Source organism: Eschrichtius robustus, chromosome 3, assembly GCF_028021215.1.
Source record: "Eschrichtius robustus isolate mEscRob2 chromosome 3, mEscRob2.pri, whole genome shotgun sequence".
Classification (NCBI taxonomy): domain Eukaryota; kingdom Metazoa; phylum Chordata; class Mammalia; order Artiodactyla; family Eschrichtiidae; genus Eschrichtius; species Eschrichtius robustus.
In genome coordinates, this window is record NC_090826.1 from 21309193 (window position 1) to 21331292 (window position 22100).

General features: G+C 48.6%; 2 protein-coding genes across 2 annotated transcripts; both read right to left on the minus strand.

Annotated features, from left to right (window-relative positions):
• Nucleotides 1-16: 16 nt before the first annotated feature.
• On the minus strand, nucleotides 17-6647 carry GPATCH3 (G-patch domain containing 3). The gene is made up of 7 exons (XM_068539241.1): nucleotides 6030-6647; nucleotides 4337-4755; nucleotides 2611-2785; nucleotides 2218-2277; nucleotides 1491-1612; nucleotides 1255-1382; nucleotides 17-755 (listed from the first exon to the last, which is right to left on the minus strand). Exons 1-7 carry the CDS (start codon nucleotides 6460-6462, stop codon nucleotides 518-520), a joined length of 1575 nt encoding a protein of 524 aa, XP_068395342.1. The 5' UTR covers nucleotides 6463-6647; the 3' UTR covers nucleotides 17-517.
• A 9045-nt stretch (nucleotides 6648-15692) lies between these two features.
• Nucleotides 15693-17797, minus strand: NR0B2 (nuclear receptor subfamily 0 group B member 2). Its single transcript, XM_068537811.1, has 2 exons — nucleotides 17236-17797; nucleotides 15693-16266 (listed from the first exon to the last, which is right to left on the minus strand). Exons 1-2 carry the CDS (start codon nucleotides 17774-17776, stop codon nucleotides 16025-16027), a joined length of 783 nt encoding a protein of 260 aa, XP_068393912.1. The 5' UTR covers nucleotides 17777-17797; the 3' UTR covers nucleotides 15693-16024.
• Between the last annotated feature and the right edge of the window lie 4303 nt (nucleotides 17798-22100).

Consider the following 22100-nt stretch of genomic DNA (forward strand, 5'->3'; position numbering starts at 1 on the left):
AAAGAGAAATTCGGTAGTAAACTTTTTTATTCTCTCGTCAGGTCGCAGACCCGGGATACCTGCAGCGGACTCTCCGCTGCCCGGTCCCAGCCAGTTAAGGGTAGAGGCGATGGAGGGCCCGCCCCAAGACCGTCTCTTCCAACCACAAATCCTCTCCTCTTCCATGTCCCTTTTCCCCTCTTTCTGGGCTTCATGCTGAACCCACTCCCACCCTCCCCTTTCCCCCAGGAAGGTTGTGACGATAACCTCAGTCAATCCAGTTTTCAAGGTGCTGGGGGAGGCAACAGGAGCAAGCCCAAACAGGGACTAGGGTTAGGAGACCACCGAGGACAAGTCATTAAGCCCTATCATTAAAGGGGAGGATAGGGGGCTTTTTGTAAAAATGCCCCTGAGGTAGACAGGCAGAAGGCAAGTTCTGAACAAGCCGCGCAGACTGCTGCTCCCAGAGTTCTTTCTGCTTCCATGGGAGATAAGGCCAGGCAGAGGGCTGCCACTGTGCAATTATGAGTGATCCTGATTAACGAAGCCCTTGAACCTGCCACGCAGGCTCTGAGGGGCTGTCCGAGGCACAGCTGGAACCCCTCACAAAAGCCATATCTGTGCGAAACTTCATGCTGGTGGGTGGCTGGCGTCGGAGCAGCGACTCCCCCTGGTCCTGGGGTAGGGGCTCATCGTAGATGGTGGAGATGAGCCCTAAGCCAGTTCCACGGGGCCTCTTCGGTTGCCCAAATGGCTGGAGCTTCTCTCCATGGTACCTGGATCAAAAAGAGCTCTCAGTGAGAAGGCTGCTACCTCACCGCAGTAAAGGGGTTGAGAAAGGACAGGGTAATAGCTACTACATATCTGGTTTGTCCCAGACTGAGCATTTAAATCTGGATCTTTGCTCTCCAGCCCCCTTATCCATCCATTGATAGTGTCAGCAACCAGAGGCCTCACATACTGCTTTCATTTTAAATAGTACATGAAATTTAAAACAACTGTCACCACTCTGTGACTTACAGTCACTTTCTAATAGCAATCATCAAGTCCAAACTCCTCAGACTTGGGGGAATGACTCCCCCAGGAGATTAATGATCCTGTCAAGCCTGAGGACTCGGTCTTGAAAAAATTAGCGCCAGACCTACTTTTTCCTTCTAATTCTGTTCTGAAGTTCATTCCCTAGGGGTCTCTAGCACCCAATCCAAAACCAGAGGGAAGAGGGTACAGCTGAAAGGCTCACTTGGGCTCCCAGGGAAGTCCCTCACCCATACTCACCCCAATCCACGCTTGCATCTGGGGTGCTGGCCGTCACTATCCAGGGCCTCGGGCACCCCTGAGCACCCGCTGCCCAGGCCCTGGCCCTCGGCCCAGCCCTGCCGCTCCATCACCTTCCGCCCAATGCCCTGCAGAGGGAAGGGAGAAGACTCGAGATGGGGCTCCTGTGGGGGCGGGGAAGGGAATGAGGATAAAGAAGGAAAAGAGGGGGGTCAGTGGGCTGGCACAGTGCTCACCTTGGTGTGGCGCTCGAAGGTGCCCATCTGGTGTCCGATCACGGAGCCGGCCTCCTGGCCATCACGGAGTCTCCGTTCCAGACGAATTCGGACAGAGTCTCGGGCATCCTTGTCTCCACCATCTGAGGAAGTAGAGCCCAATTTTTGGAAGGGTCTCTCTCAGCAGAAGGGGGGAAAATCAGGTTTCTAGGCCATCCTCACAAGATTTAAATATTCATTTTATGGTGTGTTATTACTGTATTATTATTTCTCCCATTAGACTGGGAGCTCGCCAAGAATAAGAACCACAGCTGTCCCATCTTACAGATGAGGAAACTGAAGTACAGAAAAGTCATAAAGCCAAAAAATGAGAGACGGAATTAGGACCCAGGTCTTCCCTTCCCACCCCCCAACCACCCTAGGTCATTTCTGACTCCAGAATCTAAATTCTTAACCAGAGCCCGAACTCCTGACCCTCCCACTCTACTAGGGTCTGCCCATCAGAACCAGAGCTCCCTGAGGGCTGTCGCCACATGTCCTTCCTCCACAAAGAAAGGAAAAAGGCTCTGCCCACAACCAGCACTTAATGCACTCAACTAGCGATGTTTTAAGAGAGGAACCCTCTCAGTGGGCTACCCCAAGGGAACTGGTGCCCTGTCTCAGCCTCTGCTAAGCAGGTCTGGTAAAGTGTCACTGCAAGGCCAGGGCACCATTCCACCTCCCAGTACTGCAACCTCTGGCCCAGTACCTGCATCGTAGTACACACTCATATCCACATCCCAGTCATCGGCTGTCTGTTCATCAAAGTCTGCAGATAGAAAAGCATCAAGCAGAGTGAGCCAAGGACTCTCAGTTCTGTCAAGAGTTAAATTAGACTTTCTAGAACCTGGGGCTTTTGATTTTATCTTCAAATCTCTCCTCTGAAGGGGGGTCATTCAGAATTTGTAGGAGGGCATTTTCTCTCCACTCCACTGATCCCTCAACCCTAGAAAGGATGGCTGGTCTCTCATATACGACCAACGTAAGCCTCTTCCCTAGCCCTTTAGTTGGGCTCACTGCCAGGAACCCACCGTGTGGAGCAGAGCGCCCTGAGCGAATGCAGCAGGGATCACCCCTGCCCTTGCCCGGGTGCCAGTGTTACCTCCTTCCTCTTCCTGCCAGAATTGGGCGTCAGTGTAGAACACCAGGCCTGAGCCGCCCTTCTCCCACTTGAGCTCGATCTCCTCCTCAAAGAGCCGCTCAGTGGTCCGCTCCTGCCGGGTCACGTCCTCACGCAGCGCTTCATGCCGCTCCCACTCCTCACCCCGGTCGTCGTCCTGGGAGAAGGTGGGGAGAGGTGACCTGCCTGTCCAGCTTCCTGACCTCAGGCCCACGAGGAGGGCAGCTCAGTGCACAGGAGGTCCCATAGATGGGACCTCAGCTCCTTTCCTCCAAATTTCTCTGAGAAGCAGCACTTTCTGGCCCCTAAGCCGTGACCAAAACATCTCTCCATGCCCTGACTGTTTCTCAACATACTTGGCCCCTTCCACCACAAGCCTGACTCGCTCTTATCCCTGCGCTTTTGGCCATGTTGTTCTCCCTGCCTGAATATCTGCCCTCCTCTGCCACCACCACCTCCTCTTCACTTGGTTAAATCCTCCTCATTCCTCAAGTTCTATAGCTCACATGAGGTCCCCCACAATGAGGCCCACAGCACTCTCACTGGTCTCTGAATTTCTCACTGCTAATCAATACACCCTGTTTATGCCTTTCTACATTCTGTCACAAAGAAAGAAGGGACAAGAACTAAACCTATTGTCTACTGTGTCAGGCCCTTCACATACCTTAGCTCCTTTAATCACCCCAACAACCCTGTGAGATTAGCACCATTATTCCCATTCTACAGGTGAGGAAACCTCGATTTAGAGGAGTAAAGTGATTTGCCTAAGAGAGGGGCAGAGCCAGCGTTCAAACCCATACCATACCAATCCCCTTTCCAGATGCTGGTTCTCTCTCTTCAGGGAGCTTGAAGGCTCTTTGAGGGAAGGAAATGAGTCTTAGAATGTCTTTGGAATCCTGCGCTAGCCCCTGTGTTTACAACTGCTTGACTGGACTTGTGGAATGATAGAATGACTCCTGGCTTGAAATCTTGGGGACTCCTGCCCCAGTTAAACTCCAGGAGATCTCAGGAATCACTGCTACAGAGCAGGTGCTGGAGAAAAGGCAGGACAGTACCACACACTAAGGATGTGGTCCAGATGTGTTAGCAACTCTGAGCTGGGAACTTTGAAGACACAGGTCAATTATTTCTTACCCAGAGTATGCATTAAAAAAAAAAAAAAAGTTTCCCAACAAATCACACCTCTCCCGATTGTATGGATGAACAACCAAGTTTGGAGAAAGAGGTAGAAGAAATGTCTATTTCATTGATAATGTTAAGAGTGGAGGCTAGTGTTCAATCCACAGACTCAAGGTCAGAAAATAGAGGCGACTTCTCAACCACATAATGAAAGCGCACAGAAGTTAGACAAGCAGCGAAGGGGACTCGGTTCACATCCCAGCTGTGCCTCTGCTTCCTTAGATGATCTTGTCTCTTGGTCAGTAGATTTCATCAATGAAAGGGACCCTCCTTACATTTCTTCTGAAGGAATGAAAAGAAGACCCCTTTGAGAATCTTTTGATAAAAGCTCTGGCCCCTCTCCCAAAGAAACATATACCTGCACGTGCAAATGCAGTTTTACGTTCAATGTCAGGGAGTTCAAAGTCTTTGGAAGCCTCCTGAGGACCCCAGGTTTAGAACTCTGGTAATACACAACTGAAGAGTGGTACTGTTAATGCCTTGGCCTCTCTAAGCTGCCAGCGAGGACAAGGTGGCTCTCTGTACTCACGTCATCTGAGTGTGACTCTTCTTCCTCTTCCTCTTCTTCCTCTGGCTCTCCACAGGGGTTGGCTGGTACGTCTGCCAAGCAGGTTCCCTGGGGTATTTCCTCACCCTCAGCTGTGTACACAAGCTCTTCCTGCTCCACAGTCTCTGAGTCCTCATACTTGAAGGGCACATTGCCGTAGCGCCGGGAGGAACCTGTCTTGGGGAATTGGAGCTGCAGCTGGGTGATGATCCGAGGGGGTAGACGGCAGGCCCGGATCAACTCCAAAAAGACCCGCAGGGGAGTCCCCACATTTCCACTGGGCATCAGCACCGGTGGGTTCAGCTCTGGCAGTTGCCTCAGGTCGGCCAGCGTGAAGGCTTCACTCTCAGCCTTCCGACTCTGCAGTTCCTTCCGGGTCTTGAAGGGAAAGGAGTCCAAACCTTGGGGAGCAGGGAGAAGAACAGCTCTTGAAACCTAAAAGTCTCCAGCAACACTTGAGCCAGAAACTGTTCAAGGTTTAAATCCTTTAGCCTAATGCTGTTTCTCCCTTTCAAACTTTTCCAGTGTCCCTTCCTCTGTTCCCTGACCAGAACCACCTAGTAATTTCATGCCATTTCTCATCACCTAGGCTAAGCTCACAAGTTTCTTCCAGATCTGGTTCCTGATAACCTTTTGATTCTCAACTGCCACCAACCCTCACCCCCTGCACACCGTCATACCATGTGTTCCAATCACATCAAACAATTTAACATGCCCTGAGAGTTTCATGGGCTTTCACATCTCTGTGTCTTTGCAAATGTCATTTACTTTGAACACCATTCTTTCCCACCAACTCCTGTTTATCTTTCAAGATCCAAATGAAAAGCCACATTTCCTAATCCTTGTAGGAAATGGGTTTCTCCCTCCTCTGTCATCTCACAGCAGTTGGTGTTAAAAGAGCACAGGCTCTGGAGCAAAATGCCCAGTTAGTATTGTGACTCTGTCACCTTGTAATATAACACAACTTCTGTATTCTTCAGTTTCCTCACTTATAAAATGAGTAACAATAGCTCCTACCTTATAGGATTGTTGTGAGGAGTCAATAAGAAAACAAAAGACTTCGAACGGTGCCCAGTAAGTGCACAGGAAGTGCTCAGTAAATGTTAACAATTAGAATGGCATCTCTGTGACACTTACCTTTTTACAAATCTGTCTTCCTCTCTGGATTCTAAGTACAGACTGTGTCCAACTGTTCTCTGCATACCAGCTAGAGTCACACTACGTCTAGCAATACAGGCTAGATTTGTTGAATGAATAAATTAGAGGGCCCTGCACTGTGCTTCCTGTTTCCCTATCAAAGTGATTTCCCATGAAAATGGGAGCTGTCCAGAGAAAAGAGTTTGTCTCTTCATTTTCATCTTGCCAACAGAGGACTGGGTGGGGAGCAACAAAGACAATATCTGATTTCCTTTTTCCCCTTCTATGTCAGTGCAAAATCAAAAGGGTCTCGGAATAGACTTAATAAACTGGAAAGATCATCTGAATAGGCCTCTTTCTGTTTTTTTTTTTCCCCCTAGTTTTTCTAACGTGCGAGTGGAGCCTGAAACTTTGTCCAGAAATGATATAAACTCCTAAAGAGCCCTAACGAGAGACCTGACTTATCCTCAACAATCGGACCGGTGCCTCTGTTCCAGTGCCTCTAGTAGTCTCAGTCTATTATCTCTCCTACTCGTACCTGATGCCTCCGTAGGTAGCCGAAGTCTGCGGATGAAACAACGACCAGGTAACCAAGTCCCCTGAGAATCCAGCCACCGGCGGCCCGAGTACATACGGAGAAACCTCTGGGCTTGAGTTGGCCCCCGTACCGAGATGACGCAGCAGCAGGTGCGGGTCTGGGCGGGAGCAGAGTCCTGAGTGGAGAGAGTGCGGGCATCGTTGAGTGAAGTCTGGCCGAGACCCTGGCGGATAGGAGTTAGGATAGAGTCGGGAGCAGCCTGGGGAGGGGCCCGCTCAGGCCGATGCCGGTAGTGGAAACAGAGGAAGCCACAGTCGCTCTGTTCCCGGAACTGGCTAAAGTAGCTCCGTAGCTGGGCTGAGCGCAACTCCGCCGGGATACCGCTCACTATTAAGTAAACTGCCGCCGCCTCTGCCGCGCTGGACGCCGCCATCTTGGGTGTCACATGATCGGCTGGAACCAACACTTGCGAGAATATTGCGAGGGGCGCTGAGCTGCTGCAATACTGCGTAACCGGTGATTAGTTCGCCGGGGTTGTGGACGTGGAACCAAGAGCTGGGAAAGCACGGAAGGAGGTCGTTAGGTCCCTTTCCCGCAGACAGAAGCCGGTGGTGATGGGTAAAACTGACCTGAGAGGTGGGGTTACGACTCTCTTTCATAAGGCGCTAGTGAGGATCAAATCAGAAGCCTGAGGGAGGGGCAGTGTTTAAGATTTTTAGCTGTTGGATATCTCCCAAACCCAATCGCAATTCTATATCCGTTTAGAGCCTTTTCAGTCGTAAATCCATTTATGCTACCAAAACATATTGGTGAACTCCCACAAATCAGTAAGAAAAAGATAATCCAATTGAAAAGTGGGCCGAAGACCCTTCACAGAAGGGAAACACATGCAATTAACAATGAAAGATGCTCAATCTCAATCATCAAAGAAATGTAATGAGACCCACTTCATAGCCACAAGGTTGGCAAAAAATTTTAAATCCTCAAATCCTCTTTTAAATCCTGATGATGTAGAGCAACTGGAGCTCCCATACACTGTTGGAAGTGTAAGCTGGTACCACCACTTTGGAAAACAACTTGGCATTACCCTGTAAAAGTGAAACTACACATACCTTTTGACCCAGCCATTCCACTTATAGTTATATATTTTAAAGAAATTCTTGCGTATGTTTATCAGGAGATGTACCAACAATGCTGAACCTCGCTCAAGCCCTGTGATCCTGGAAAACAGCGAAAGTTAAGAAACCCCTCCCACCCTTTTGTGTTCTGGAACACAACTTACTGCAAAGAGACACCCTTCCTTATATTACTTACATAAAACTCATGGGTGCCCCCTTGTTTACCTATGGCAAGGCTAGACACAGACTCCAAATTTCAATTCTTTGCCTCATAAACGCTTAGATGAACTGCTTTTCCCCACAGAGCAACGAAAACAAAATGCTTGTTAACTAAACTTTGGTTAAGCTTCTCTCCTTCCTCCAGGTCCATGAACTTTGCGCTGTGTCCCCCTCCCCCAGCTTGAGCTGTACACAACCCCTCCTTAACAGCCCCTCCTGAGAATAGGCTGGGTTCAGGGTAAAACATTCTCTGATCTACTGTGCCATAAACCGTTCCTGGTCATCCCACTTCCTCACACCCAGTTCTTTCTAGCCTTATTTACTCCCCCCTATGAAAGAAAACCTCTTTGCCTAACCCTTGAGACACGTGTAGGTCTTATGGTTAGAGCTTCTCTCTGCAATAGCTTCCTTCTCCCTATTTCAGTAGTTCCTTTCCTTCCTTGCAATAATCACTTCAAATAAAGTCCCTCCTTCCTAAGTCCAGATTTGTTTGTTATTTGACAGTATGTATGAATATTCATAGTTGCAGTGTTTGTAAGAGCAAAAACTGTCATTTAGTACCAGTAATTTCTGGTATATGATACTGAGTGAAAATAAGTCAGAAAACAGAATATTCCACTTGTATAAAGTTCAAAAAATACAAATCAACATTTTTTAAGGATACACATATAAGTATGCTTTAAGATCATAAAGGGAGTTCCCTGGTGGCCTAATGGTTAGGATTCCGGGCTTTCACTGCTGGGCCGGTTCAATCTGAGATCCTGCAAGGCACGTGGCGCTGCCAAAAAAAAAAAAAAAAGTCAAGGCTTAGAAATTTGATCCTTAGCTAGCAGTGTGACTTGGGGCAAGTTACTCAACTTCCTTGAACCTAAATTTCCTCATCTGTTGGATAGGAATAATAGTCCCTACCCTTAGAGGATTGTGGTGAGAATTTAATGTCATCACGCATATAAAAGTCCTCAGTAAATGCCTAGCATACAGTAAGTCCTCCTTAAACGTTACCTGTTATTTTCATGAGAATGGGGAGCCACAAATACGAGAGGGCTTTCCCTACTTATTCTATTTTATTTATTTATTTATTTATAAATATTTATTTATTTATTTGGCTGCTCCAGGTCTTAGTTGCGGCACACGGGATCTTCAGTTGCAGCATGTGAACTCTTAGTTGTGGCACGTGGGAATCTTAATTCCCCAACCAGGGATCGAACCTGCAGTGGAAGAGTGGAGTCTTAGCCACTGGACCACTGGGGAAGTCCCTCCCTACTTACTTTAATTTTTCATCTTTGTACGCCTTTCACATAGTAGGTGCTTAGGGAAAGCTGGTTGGTTGTTGGAGGCCTTGCTGCCTTTGGGAGGGATCAAGAAATGATTAACCCCAAATTCAGGGTAGTCATTATCTTTGGGTGATAGATTTAGAAAGATGTCAAAAGCTGATGGTAATAATGATCTGTGGAACAATGATGAGGGTTCTTGTACTGTTATTCTTTTTTCTTTTTTTTTTTTAAACCTGGGCCTGTGGCAGTGAAAGCACCGGGTCCTAACCACTGAATGCCAGGGAATTCCCAGTACTGTTACTCTTTATATATTACAAATATTTTATTTTACTCAATATTTTTAAAGTTTTTTAAAAAATTAATTTATTTTTGGCTGTGTTGGGTCTTAGTTGCAGCATGTGGGATCTTTCGTCATGGTGGGCTTCTCTCTAGTCGTGGCACGAGGGCTCCAGAGCGCATGGGCTCAGTAGTTACGGCACGTGGCCTTAGTTGCCTCGTGGCATGTGGGATCTTAGTTCCCTGACCAGGGATCAAACCCGCGTCCCCTGCATTGGAAGGCAGATTCTTAACCACTGAACCACCAGGGAAGTCCCATATTTTACTCAATATTTTAAAAATCTTAAAAGGGAAAATACTATTTCAAAAAGCAATAAAGCAAGTGATTACATTGTGGTGATCACAAATATCCACCTATTCAAGAACTAAAAAATAAAAACAGTTCTAACGAGCATCTGGGTAATTGTGAAAAGGGACAACGTTACATCTGGATTTTAAAATCTGCCGATGGATGTTAAGATTGGTACACTATTTTAGAAAACTAGCAAGATCTACTCAAGTTGAGCACACATTCTATGACTCGGTAATTCCGATTCTTGTTATATAGCACCAGTTCTGCAAACATCCATGCACCAAAAAACAAGAATAATGCTAGCGTTATTATCTGATGAACCAAATGTTCCTCAGCAGTATAATGGATAAATAAATTGTAGTGTAATGGGATACTTTACAACAATGAAAGTGAATGAGTTACTGCTACACAGAGCATAGATTATATCTGGATCTCAGATATAATATCAAGTAAAAGAAGACAAACACAAAAGAGTACATGCTATGCAATTCCATTTATATAAAGTTTGAGACAAGCAATCTCATTTATCATGTTGGAAATCAGGGGTTACTGATACCCTTTGGGCAGGAGGGAGTGGTAATGATGGGGAGGGTTTCTGGAGTGTTGCTAATGCTCTGTTTCTTGAGCTGGGTGGTGGTTACAGGGTTGTATTCATGTTGTGATAATTCACCAAGCTATACAGGTGTGATTTGCGTACTTTTATGTATATTATACAGAAAAGGTTTAGTTAAAGCTATGTTTTTAAAAATCTGAAAATTGAAAAATAAGTGTTACGTAGCAAATGATGTGAACTGAAATAAAAATGGTGTGCTCTGGAAAAGCTGTTAGATGACCCAAGAAGTTACGCACTTATGACTACACACAATTGCCATTTGTGGGATGAAATTTCCGAGACTCACAGGATGCTCAGTGTGTAGTAGATTATCAGTAAGCCATCACTGATGGAATGAATATTCCTGGCACTAACATGGGGATGTGCTGCTGAGTGTGGCTGGGGACTCTCTCCAGGGAAAGTGGGCCACTTCCTTGGGGGAACAAACAGACCAGATTTCTCATCAAAAACTTAAACCCAAAGGTAACCAAGACTACATTTAAAAAATTTTTTTTGTGTGTTGTGTATTTTATTTATTATTATTATTTTTGGCTGTGTTGGGTCTTGGTTGCTGCACGGGGGCTTTCTCTAGTTGTGGTGAGTGGAGGCTACTCTGCGTTGTGGTGCACCAGCTTTTGATTGTGGTGGCTTCTCTTGTTGCAGAGCACGGGCTCTAGGCGCGCGGGCTTCAGTAGTTGCAGCACGGAGGCTCCGTAGTTGCGGCACACGGGCTTAGTTGCTCCGCGGCAATGTGGGATCTTCCCGGACCAGGGATCGAACCCCTGTCCCCTGCATTGGCAGGCGGATTCTTAACCGCTGCGCCACCAGGGAAGTCCCAAGACTACATTTTCACTCTCATTCTACCTTACAGTGAGGTGGGGAGAAGGAGTCTAGGTGCTGTTATTTATTCTCCACTTGATCATCTCTGGCCGTTAAAGACTCAAGATAGCATAGCATTTAAGAGCATAGGCCCTAAATCCAGACCAGCTGAGTTCAAATCCTGACTCTACTACTATTAACTGTGTAACCTTGAGCAAGTTACCTAACTTGGTGCCTCGGTTTCTCCATCTGTGAAATGGAGATAATGATAGTACTTCCAGCATAGAGTTGTAAGAATTAAATAACATAATCCATATAATGTGTTTAGAGCATAGCTCTCCATAACTGTTAGCTGGTTATTGTTTAGTAGCTACCCAGAATGACCTACCAGAAATGGATGGTCCCCTTTGTTAACCCTGATTCCCCAAGACCTTAGCCTTGTTGCCTCCACCAGTTTCACTGGGATTGCCTCTCTCTGCTGCCTTGTTCTGTGACATGGCCCCTGTTCAACTCTCCAGGATCCTCCCTTGCTCTTAGGTCTCCTGGGATCCAGTTGCCCCAGACCACTGGCAGTTAGCAAAACACCCTTGAACTCTGACACCTCTGTGCCTTTGCACCTATCATTCCCTCTTGCCTGGCAACTCCCTATTCAATCTCTTTAGCTCATAGCAGCTACCACTTGGCTGAAGCATTTTTCCCATCTCCAGGCAGATTTAATTACTACCTCTTCTGAGCCCCTGCTGCCTGTTGGATGTCCCTCTATCACAGTTCAGATCACTCCGTGTTACAGTTACTTGTGTGTGTGTCTCTGCCATAGACAGGATGTTCAATGAAGGCAGGGACTGTATCTTATTTATTCTGTGCTCCTCAGCATCTAGCACAGGATCTGGTACAAGTGGACATCAAGAAAGATGTTGAAAATGGCATGAATGGACGGATGGATAGTGGGTGTTGGCTTTTTGCTGGCATCATAAATTCTAGGTTACGTGACTGTACCAAGGGCAGGGTGTGTCAGCACAGGGCACAGCACCCGTCAACAGCCTGACTGCTTAATAAGCAGTCAATGATTTGGCTAATGAAGGTAGAAATAATGATGATAATAAAATGGTACCTGAGGCTGACCCAGAGCCACAGCCACTCTCCTGCTTCCTAGTGAGTCATCCCTGGCTGGGCCTGAGGGCAGGGATCAGGCTGAGAGACAGTCAGTAAACAGTGGCTGAGCTGGCTCCAGACAACCTGATCTTGGCCATGACTCACTCCAGCCTGTGCTGGTGGCCAGAGCCCGGCCTCCACAGTCACACAGGCCTGAGTTCGAATCCCAGCACAGATGGTGATCAGTCCAAACCTTGAACAATTTGCATACCCTGTCTAAGCCTGTTTCTTCCTCTACCCTCTCTGGTTGATGTGACACAGTTCCCACTGTTAAGATACTGATAGTGAAGACAGCCTCCCACCTTTGGAAACCCTGCAGTCTCATGGAGAAAGCATTATTGCCCTTATTAAATTGTATTATAGGGACTTCCCTGGTGGTCCAGTGGTTAAGACTCCACGCTCCCAATGCAGGGGGCCTGGTTTCGATCCCTGGTCAGGAAACTAGATCCCACGGCCCGCATGCGGCAACGAAGATCCCACGTGCTGCAACTAAGACCAGTGCAGCCAAATAAATAAATAAAAATATTTTAAAAAACTGTATTATAATTTTCTCCTTAGTTTTGCTAAATTTGTCTTTATCTTCCTCTAGAAGGCTTGGGTAGGGCACAGGGAGTGACTCAAAAGATACAGACAAGAGGGCTTCCCTGGTGGCACAGTGGTTGTGAATCTGCCTGCCAATGCAGGGGACACGGGTTCGAGCCCTGGTCTGGGAAGATCCCACATGCCGCGGAGCAGCTGGGCCCGTGAACCACAATTACTGAGCCTGCGCATCTGGATCCTGTGCTCCGCAACAAGAGAGGCCGCGATAGTGAGAGGCCCATGCACCACGATGAAGAGTGGCCCCCGCTTGCCACAACTAGAGAGAGCCCTCACACAGAAACGAAGACCCAACACAGCCATAAATAAAAAAAAAAAAAAAAAAAAAAAAAACTCCTGAGATTAAAAAAAAAAAAAAAAAAGATACAGACAAGAAACAGAAGTGTAGCTTGGACTTCCCTGGTGGCATAGTGGTTAAGAATCCACCTGCCAGTGCAGGGGACACGGGTTCGAGCCCTGGTCCGGGAAGATCCCACATGCCGCAGAGCAACTAAGCCCATGTGCCACAACTACTGAGCCTGTGCTCTAGAGCCCGCGAGCCACAACTACTGAGCCCACGTGCCACAACTACTGAACCCCGTGCGCCTAGAGCCCGTGCTCTGCAACAAGAGAAGCCACCACAATGAGAAGCCCGCGCACCGCAACCAAGAATAGCCCCCGCTTGCCGCAACTAGAGAAAGCCCGTGCGCAGCAACGAAGACCCAACACAGCCAAAAATAAATAAATAAATTTATTTTTTAAAAAAAGAAGTGTAGCTCCCCAATCATGTGGAGGGGTAGGGAAGAAATTTGCAAAGGAACAAGGTAGGCTAATAAGGGAAGCTATTTGGATGATGGAAACATTAGGTAAGTTGAGGGAAAAGGCTGGGGCGGAGAGTGGAGAGGAGCGCTTTCTAATGCCTGCTCAGGGTTAGGGAGGGCGGGTGAGAGGCAGGAAGACTCAGTCTGAGGTTCAGAGAGGAGCAACAGTAAACTAACGGGGGCAGTTGGTGAAGGGACATAAAAGAATGACCCCAAATCCCTGAATCTGCAAGATTTGGCTCCTATGGGGAGATGAGTCATCTGCTCTTGAAAGCGTTGACTCATGCGTCTGCAAGGTGAGATGGACCCAAGGGGTGGAAGGGGCAGGGTAGGGACAGGTGTCAGGGACTGAGGTCTGGGTCTGGGGTTCTGGTGGAGGGTGAAGGGGTAGAGGGGTGCAGGGCTTGTTCCTGGGCTCTAGAGGACGTCTCTACTTGGGGATATGATTAGGTCCTGGCTGGGGGGGTGTCGCTGAGCAGGACATGGCCTTTCTGACAGGAGGGTGGATATTGGGGTTGCCATGGGAAAAGGGAGTGATTGAGGCCCTAAATGCTGGACAGAGCAGTTTGGCCTGTATTTGCAGCCTCTGGGTAGAACCTGAAGTGTACGGACTCAGGTCTCCCTACGCTGGGGGCCACTTTTTCTTTTACTGTGACATACAGAAGGTGGAGCGCATGCTCTGGTGTGTCCCACCTATGGGTGGAGGGGTGTAGGTGTGAACGTCTGGCTTGGGGGTACGTCTCCTCTCTGTGAATGTGTTTGCCATATGTCGCTGGGTGAGTGTATCTGGGCTGTGCATTTCTGTGCTGTGTGTGGGCTGATGGAGAGTCTGTTTTGTGGGTCTATGTAAGCGTGTCTGAGTTGTTCAACTTAGTGTGTCTGTGAGAGAGAGTTGTAGGTCTGAGTTGTGTGAGTGTCTTCGTTGTGGGGTCTGAGCTGTGCCATTCTGTCTCATTCTGGGTGTCTGAGTGGTGAGTGGGTGCTTGGGTAAGGGACAGGGGTGCCCTTGCTGCTGGCACTGGGTGCCCATAATGGGTACATGGCCGGTTCAGTTGTGGTGCCTTTCCTTGTGGCCTTAGGGAAAGGTCTGAGTGATGACTCCTAGACTGCTGTCCCTGAGTGAATGACCTCTGGTTGAGTAATAATTAACTTGGCCCCCCGTGAGAAGAATCCACACTGTGGTGGTGAGGGGGGTGGGGCCTGGCTGGGACAGGCCTCATTGCTGCAGAAAGGAGGAGACCTGAAAGGGGGTGCTATAGGCATGTGTGTTGTTATCATTCCCTCCTGCCCACCCTGCAGGTCAGTGACCTTGACCTGAGTGATATTCAAAATATTTAACAAAGGGTGAGGCACAGACATTGACTAATCAGAATAGACACAAAGGGCTTCCCTGGTGGCGCAGTGGTTGAGAATCTGCCTGCTAATGCAGGGGACGCGGGTTCGAGCCCTGGTCTGGGAAGATCCCACATGCCGCGGAGCAACTGGGCCCGTGAGCCACAACTACTGAGCCTGTGCGTCTGGAGCCTGTGCTCCGCAACAAGAGAGGCCACGATAGTGAGAGGCCTGTGCACCGCGATGAAGAGTGGCCCCCGCTTGCCGCAACTAGAGAAAGCCCTCGCACAGAAATGAAGACCCAACACAGCCAAAAATAAATAAAATTAAAAAAAAAAAAAAAAAGAATAGACACAAGCCATGCACTGAATGGAGCAGCCCCGGAAGCCGTGGCTGTGCCAAGCGTTGCCCTCTAGCTGCTGGACATGGGGATGGATTCCAGGAGAAGGGCCAGCACAGAGGGGCAGTGGAGGGAAATACAGGGGGGCTCCAGGCAGTGGCTAGGAGCCAACGGTCATGGAAGTGTGTTTCAGACTTTAACAGCTGGTGTGGCAACTAAGCCTCGGTCTGCTCTGGTTTCCAAGCAGCTGCCAGACCAGCCCTAATTGCCCTTGCCCCCTCCCATCGGGAGAACAGTGGACTGTCCTCCTTTGTCCGCTGAAGGAATGGGGGAAGTGAATGATCCCAAACTGCAGAAATTCCTGTAACCTGTCGGTTTCAATTTGGAAATGGGCTGCTTCATTTTCCTTATTGGTTGTAATTGGCAGTTCTCACTGAGGTGAGAGGGAGGCCGGGGCAGGAGCTGAGGGAGGGGTCAGCAGGGGATTTGAAGACAGGGAGAGACACTCCCTACCCCCTAAGATAAAGGCAAGGACAGGAGAGGGTCCTGAACGGACACTGCCCCCTGGATTCAGACCCATGTGAAATAAATCTCACCCCCAGAAATGAAATCATCATCCCACTCTGAAAAATTAAAATTCCAGTTTCCTGAGGTCTGGCTTCTGTGCCACTTATAGTTCCTTCCTCTTGGGCTCCCTCTGACAGGGGCAGGGTGGCTCTGGAGGTGAACCGGTCCCTTCCACATGGACAAACTACAGTGTCAGGCTCCAAGTGTATCACACCTTTTATTACAAAACCCAATAACTTAAGTCAGTTCTGTACAAAGTCAATAGGACTCCTGGCCCAATGAGCAGTCGAAACTTCCAACCCCGTCCCAGGAGGGGATAGGAATCTTGGCCCAGAGGCTCTGGGACCACCAAGCGCTGGCCAGACAGCTGGAGCACTGTGTCCAAACCAAGGAAGGCCAAGATGGGGTGGGGCTGAGTGAGGGCCCCATAGCCCACCTGGCTGGGCCGGGACCAGCTGCTCATGGGAAGCCTCTGGCAGCACTGGGTCGCCCAGGGATCAACCAGGCCGAATCAGTGCTGCCAGCCTCCACCCAGTCTCTGCTTGAGCTGGAGCAGGTCACCTCAGCAAAAGCATGTCTTCAAGGAGGCCAGCGATGTCAACGTCTCCAATGACAGGGTGAAAGAACAGGTCTCCAAGCAGGCTGGGTGGAACGGACTTGAGGGTGGAGGCCGTGAGGAGGACACGAGCCAGGCGGCTTTGGCCTGCTGGGCACCAGGGCTCCAGGACCTCCCACAGGGCCTGGTGCGCCTCCTGCTGCAGGTGCCCGATGTGGGAGGAGGCGTGGAGGCCTGGCACGTCTGCGGGCAGAGAAGGCACAGATGGCTGGTGAATAGCCTACTCCGACACCAATGGGGCAAGACTGGCCCAAGACCGGAGGCCAGCGGCTTGGCCTTTGAGGCCCCATTACTACCTCCTTAATTTATTTATTTATCACTTCATTTATCCATCCTTTATGGAGAGGCAGTATAGAGCAATGGTTAAGACCCAGGCTGCCTGGGTTTGAATCCCACACTGTCACTTATTAACTGTGTGGCCTTGGACAAAGTTACTCAAGCTCTGTGCCTCGGTTTCCTCATTGGTAAAATTGGGATAAATAATAGTACCTATCTCCTAGGCTTGTTATGAGGTTTAAATGAGCTAGTATATGTAAAAGCCTTAGAACTGGACCTAACATATGGTAAGTGTAATATGAGTATTCGCTATGATTATAATGAATTATAATAATGCATTCTATGAGGGCCTTTGGTGAGGTATTCTCATCTAGATGCTCTCCAGATTACAAAGAACACTTCCTGTATCCGTTGTTCTCCTGGCTGAAGTTTATGGGGACTCCTCCCTCTCCTCCCCCACACCCCTTCATCTTTATTCCTCTTCTCTGTGGTCTTTCTGAACCCACAGAGTTTCACCTTCAGAACTTCCGCATGCAGTCCTCTCGTGAAGGCGTGACTGAGGCACAGCTGTGTCTGCCCACCCTCCCCTTCCCCAGTCCCACCTTCCCTGAGCGTCAGGGCAATTTCTTAGGCAGAGTGGCAAGGACTAGATACCAATATGAATAGACCTGAGTCCCCATTCTTGCTCTGCCCCTACCTGGCTGTGTGGCTTTCACCAAGTCAATTAGCCTCTCTGAGCCTCTTTTGTGAGATGACTATTTGGTGATAATCAGGACCCAAAGTGATCACAGATGTCAAGCCCTTAGAAGGCGCTGTCCCTGGCTGGGCCCTGCCCCCCTCCAGCCATGGCCCATCCAGGAATGTCTGGGAGCTCACCAGGGTTGAAGAGGATGGTCCCTTTCAGGTAGGCATATTCCTTGGGGCCCAGCTCCAGACTCCAGAAGGACTCCAGGCAGCACTGAAGCCACTGCACTGCAGCCAGTGAGGGCTGGGGCCGATCCGGCACCTGGCCATTGCCTGCACCGCTGGTGGGCTCCTCCAGCAGGATCTTCTTGAGTATGCTGGGAACTGGGACCTCAGCCACCTCGAAGGTCACAGTGTCTTGGGCCAACCCAAGCAGGAAGAGGGGGCCCCAGCAGCCCCGCAGCAGCTGTCGCCGATCCTGGGGGTGCAGCTGGCAGAAGGACGGCAGGTTCCTGAGGAAGGCCAGCGTCTTGGCCAGAACATCCAAGGCCTCCCGGCAGGTGCGATGGGGAGTACACAGCCGGACGGGCCGGTGCTGCCTGCACAGGCAGCGGCCACGGGCTGGGGGCACAGAGGGCCAGTCCCTGACGCTGGGGCTCAGAAGTGCATACAGGATGGTTGGGCGGCCTGCAGCACCCTGGCATGGGCAGGTCCCTGGCTGGCTGGAGCTCATGGTTGAGGATCTGTTCCTCCTTCCTCCAGGCTCCCCCGCCCTCTGCTTTGTGCTGTGGGTGCTATTTATATCCCCAAATGGGGGAGGGAGGGGGGAACCGCCCAACAACCTTGACTCCAGAAGTCATGTTCATTGAAAAAAAAAAAGAAACTCACACTGACCCTGGCAGGACCGGTGGGGAAGTGGCGGGGGAGGGAGGCTTGGAAGCTCCACGTGGCCCTGATATCACTTCAGTCAATGAAGCAGCGGGTGCAGGGCACAGGGTCACCTGCCTGCTGGCCCTGCTGCCCCTTATCAGATGATTCAAGTGGATAAACAGGGTCATTAACCCAGGCTGTACCAGGGCACCAAGGCCTCAGGTGCACAATCAGCAGGTGGCCATGGCAGGTGTCCCTATTGGTGCCTGCAGGACTCTCGCTCAGCTAGGAAGCCAGCCCCAGAGCCGGACAAGCCTTGAACACAAGGCCCAGCCTGGAAGCGCCTTATCGCTCACTTGTTTGCCTAACCTTGGGGCCCTACTCCTGTTGTTGGTGAGGAACAGGCTGCAGGGAAGGGAGCCAGGATCCTGGGGGGCTGGGAGGACTTTGCCCACTGTGCAGTCTAGGAGGCTGCCTTCCTCTGACTCCAGTTCTGGGGGGCCCTGCACGAATAAGGTCCTTAAGAACTCTTTCTCCCCAGCCTGGATTCCTGGAGCTCCTGAGGGGCCATATCTGCTGAGAAGCCCTTGCAGAATGACAATGAAATACTGCTGTTTACTGAGCACCTACTATGTGCCAGGCACTTTCCACTCTAATATTCAGAGCTTCCTTATGAGGCACGATTCTTACTTTTTGAGACTCAAAGAGGTAAAGTGACTTGCCCAAGTTCACACCACTAAGAAGAGACAGAGCCCACATCAGTCTGACTCCAAAGTCCTTGCTTTTTCCCCTGGACCCACTGGCCCAATTGTGCAGCCAGAGCTGGTGACTACCTGGGTCCCCACCTTGCTGCTGCTTCCTGGTCTGCAGATGTTGCCCACTTATGATCTGGGCAGAAACGTTGCTCTGCCATCAGCCATATGGCTCCACTGCCCCAGGCATCTGTCTCAGATGCTGGGGCATGGGTTGTGAGAGCTGGTGGGAAGGTCCTTGGCTGCGTTATGTCTGTAGACCTTGGCAAGCCCAGCCTGGCAAGCCTTCTGCTAACATGCTATTGGGCAGCCATCGCCATCCCTGGCATCTGCTCCTGGCTCTATCACTTTTCAGTTATGTGACTGTGGGCTGAACCCCAAATCTCTGTGGGCCTCAGAAGCTTCATCCGGGACAACGCCTGCTTGCAGGGGTGCTGTGAGGACAAAGTGAGATCCTACGTGTTGAATTCCAAGCAGTTTCTGGCATACAGTAGGAGGACTTTGCTCCCCCTTCCCTCTGACTAAGGAACTAAGGCAAACAGGCCCCAGCAGACAGGCACGCATCTTTCATGCAATTACAATTGCATAATAATCTTCATTCTTACGTTTATAAAGTTCCTCTAATGCTCTGTTATCTTACTGGGTCTTCACAACATCCTGTGGAAAGAGAGTCTACAGTCAGACTGGCTGTGTCCAAATTCTGCTTCATCACTTAACTGAGAGACCTTGGGCAAGTCACTTTATATTTCTGTGCCTCAGTTTTCTCATTTTTAAAAGGGTAGTAAGAAAGCCCACTCATGAATATTGGTTTTACGGGGCATGAAGCTGATACAATTTTGTAAGGTCTTCATTAAGAATAGAAAGGGGCTTCCCTGGTGGCGCAGTGGTTGAGAATCTGCCTGCCAATGCAGGGGACACGGGTTCGAGCCCTGGTTTGGGAAGATCCCACATGCCGCGGAGCAACTAAGCCCGTGAGCCACAGCTACTGAGCCTGCACGTCTGGAGCCTGTGCTCCGCAACAAGAGAGGCCGCGATAGTGAGAGGCCCGTGCACTGCGATGAAGAGTGGCCCCCGCTCGCCGCAATTAGAGAAAGCCCTCGCACAGAAACGAAGACCCAACACAGCCAAAAATAAATAAATAAATAAATAAAATTTAAAAAAAAAAAAGGAATAGAAAATCAGGTGTGAAAGTGAACATTTAATAAATGATAAAACAAATCAGTACAAAGTACAAACATCACAAACCCAGGAGAATAACAAAGTACTTTTACTGATCAATCGCCTGACAATATTTGCCTACATATTTTAGCTGCACACTCTTTGCTCGCCTCTTCCCATGTTAATGATATTTATTTTGAAACTGACACAAACACCGAAAGGTTGCAGGTACAGTACAGGGAACTTTTTTTTTTACCTTGAACGCTTTGGAAGTAAATTGCCAACCTGAGCCCCACCACCCCCAAATACTTTAGTGTGTAATTCCTACAAACAAGGACATTTTCTTACATAACCACAACATAATCATCAACATCAGGAAATTAACATCTAATCTCATTGAACATCAGGAAATTAATATCTAATCTCTAGTTTTCGCCTTTAAGTTTCACCTAATGCTCCAGTGAAATCATTATAGTAAAAGGGCTCAGTCCAGAATCGCATATTGCATTTCTTCGCCATGTCACTCTAGCCCCTACTGGTCAGGAAAACTATCCTTAGTCTGTCCTTGCCTTTCACAACCTTGACACTTTTGAAGAGTTGTTATTTTGTCTCATGGCTTTCAATTGGAGTTTGTCTGTGGCTTTCTTGTGATTAGACTCAGATTATGTATCTTTAGTAGGACTGTCCCTGGAAGTGATGTTGTGTTCTTGATACACCCTGATATATCAGGGAGGACACATTTCCATTTGTCCCAGGGTTCACTTGGTCACTTGATTAAGGGGATTTCTGTCAGACTCTTCTGTATACCAGTTACCCTTTGTAATGAATCAGTCTTTCTTTCTTTTTTTATATATTTATTTATTTATTTATTTGGCTGCACTGGGTCTTAGTTGTGGTACGTGGGATCTTTGTTGCCACTCATGCGGGATCTTCCTTGCGGCATGCAGGATCTTTAGTTGCAGCATGTGGGATCTGGTTCCCTGACCAGGGATCGAACCTGGGCCCCCTGCATTGGGAACGAGGAGTCTTAGCCACTGGCCCACCAGGAAAGACCCTGAATCAGTATTTCTTGAGGAGGTACTTTGAAACTATGTAAACATTCCTCCTCATACATTGAATGTACCTGTGTGTGTTTGTATTTAACTATGAATTCATGGTCTCCTATTTTATTCAGTGGCTTGTAGTCTGTTACTATCGTTATTTATTTTGATGCTCAGATTGTCACAGACTTGGCCAATGGGAGCCCCTTCAAGCTGGAGTCTATGTCCTTTTGACATGCCCACATTACTCTTTGAACATCCTTTGTTTCCTAGTATATGAAGATATCACTTTTCCAGCCCCTGGAATCAACTAGTACTACACGTAGCTCTGATTTAATCTTTTAGTGGAGAATAGTATTTAAAAACCATGATCTGGGTACCAGAATCATATTTAGAAACAAAGATCTATTAATCGCTATTAGGGTGCCACTGCTTCCCAGCCTTCCCAGAGTTAGGGAATGTACACACACACACACACACACATTTATACCTATGTTTATTTATACATACTGAAAAACATGAGTTCATACTATTACCTGTAATTTTAATCCACTATAATGGGATTCATTCTACTTTTCGCCCTTTCTATATTATACCTCTCTTCTCTGACATTGAGAAATCTGGTTTTCATTATTTTTAACTTATTTACTCATTGGATCAAGCCTCCATTTGTAACCAATCTGCCGTCTCCGCCACAGCCCTCTCTGCTGTAAGATGCCTTCCTCTCCCCACTTGGGCTCTGATACCTCGGGTCAGGTTGCCCCCTCCCACTCACGGACTTCTTCTTCACCCTGCTGGGCCTGTCCCTCTACGCAGGTCGCTGCTCTTTGAGGACACCCTCCTGCCCCTGCTGAGGCCACCGTGGTGCCCTCCTTTGCTGGTGTGTGCTTTTACCTTGTTCCTTTCTACCCAATAGCTTTAGGATGGACATTTTCAGGAAGAGAAAGGAAGAGAAGGAGGTAGAGCTGTCAATGATTTTTAAAAATAAATTTCTACAGTGAGCATAGAGAGATGATTCTGTCTTTCCTCTTGCAAGGTTAATTTCTTTTAAGTTTTATTCTTGATAGTAAGGAGATGTAAAACATGCCCTTTCACACATAGATGTATTGGGTTGGCCAAAAAGTTCATCTGGGTTTTTCCGTAACACCTTATAGAAAAACCCAAATGAACTTTTTGGCCAACTCAGTATTTCTACCTGTAGTACTGCTTGTAGGTTTGTAATCAGAATTTTTATAAA

Bases quoted from the DNA above. Each gene is read 5' to 3' on its own strand.
- GPATCH3 (XM_068539241.1), bottom strand. From the start codon at position 6,462: ATGGCGGCGTCCAGCGCGGCAGAGGCGGCGGCAGTTTACTTAATAGTG. The intron at 4,756-6,029 runs GTACGAGTAGGA...CTGCTCCCCAAG, and splicing joins GCTACCTACGGAGGCATCAG to GTTTGGACTCCTTTCCCTTC. The intron at 756-1,254 runs GTGAGTATGGGT...TTTTTGATCCAG, and splicing joins AGATGCAAGCGTGGATTGGG to GTACCATGGAGAGAAGCTCC.
- NR0B2 (XM_068537811.1), bottom strand. From the start codon at position 17,776: ATGAGCTCCAGCCAGCCAGGGACCTGCCCATGCCAGGGTGCTGCAGGC. The intron at 16,267-17,235 runs GTGAGCTCCCAG...CTCTGCCCGCAG, and splicing joins GACCATCCTCTTCAACCCTG to ACGTGCCAGGCCTCCACGCC.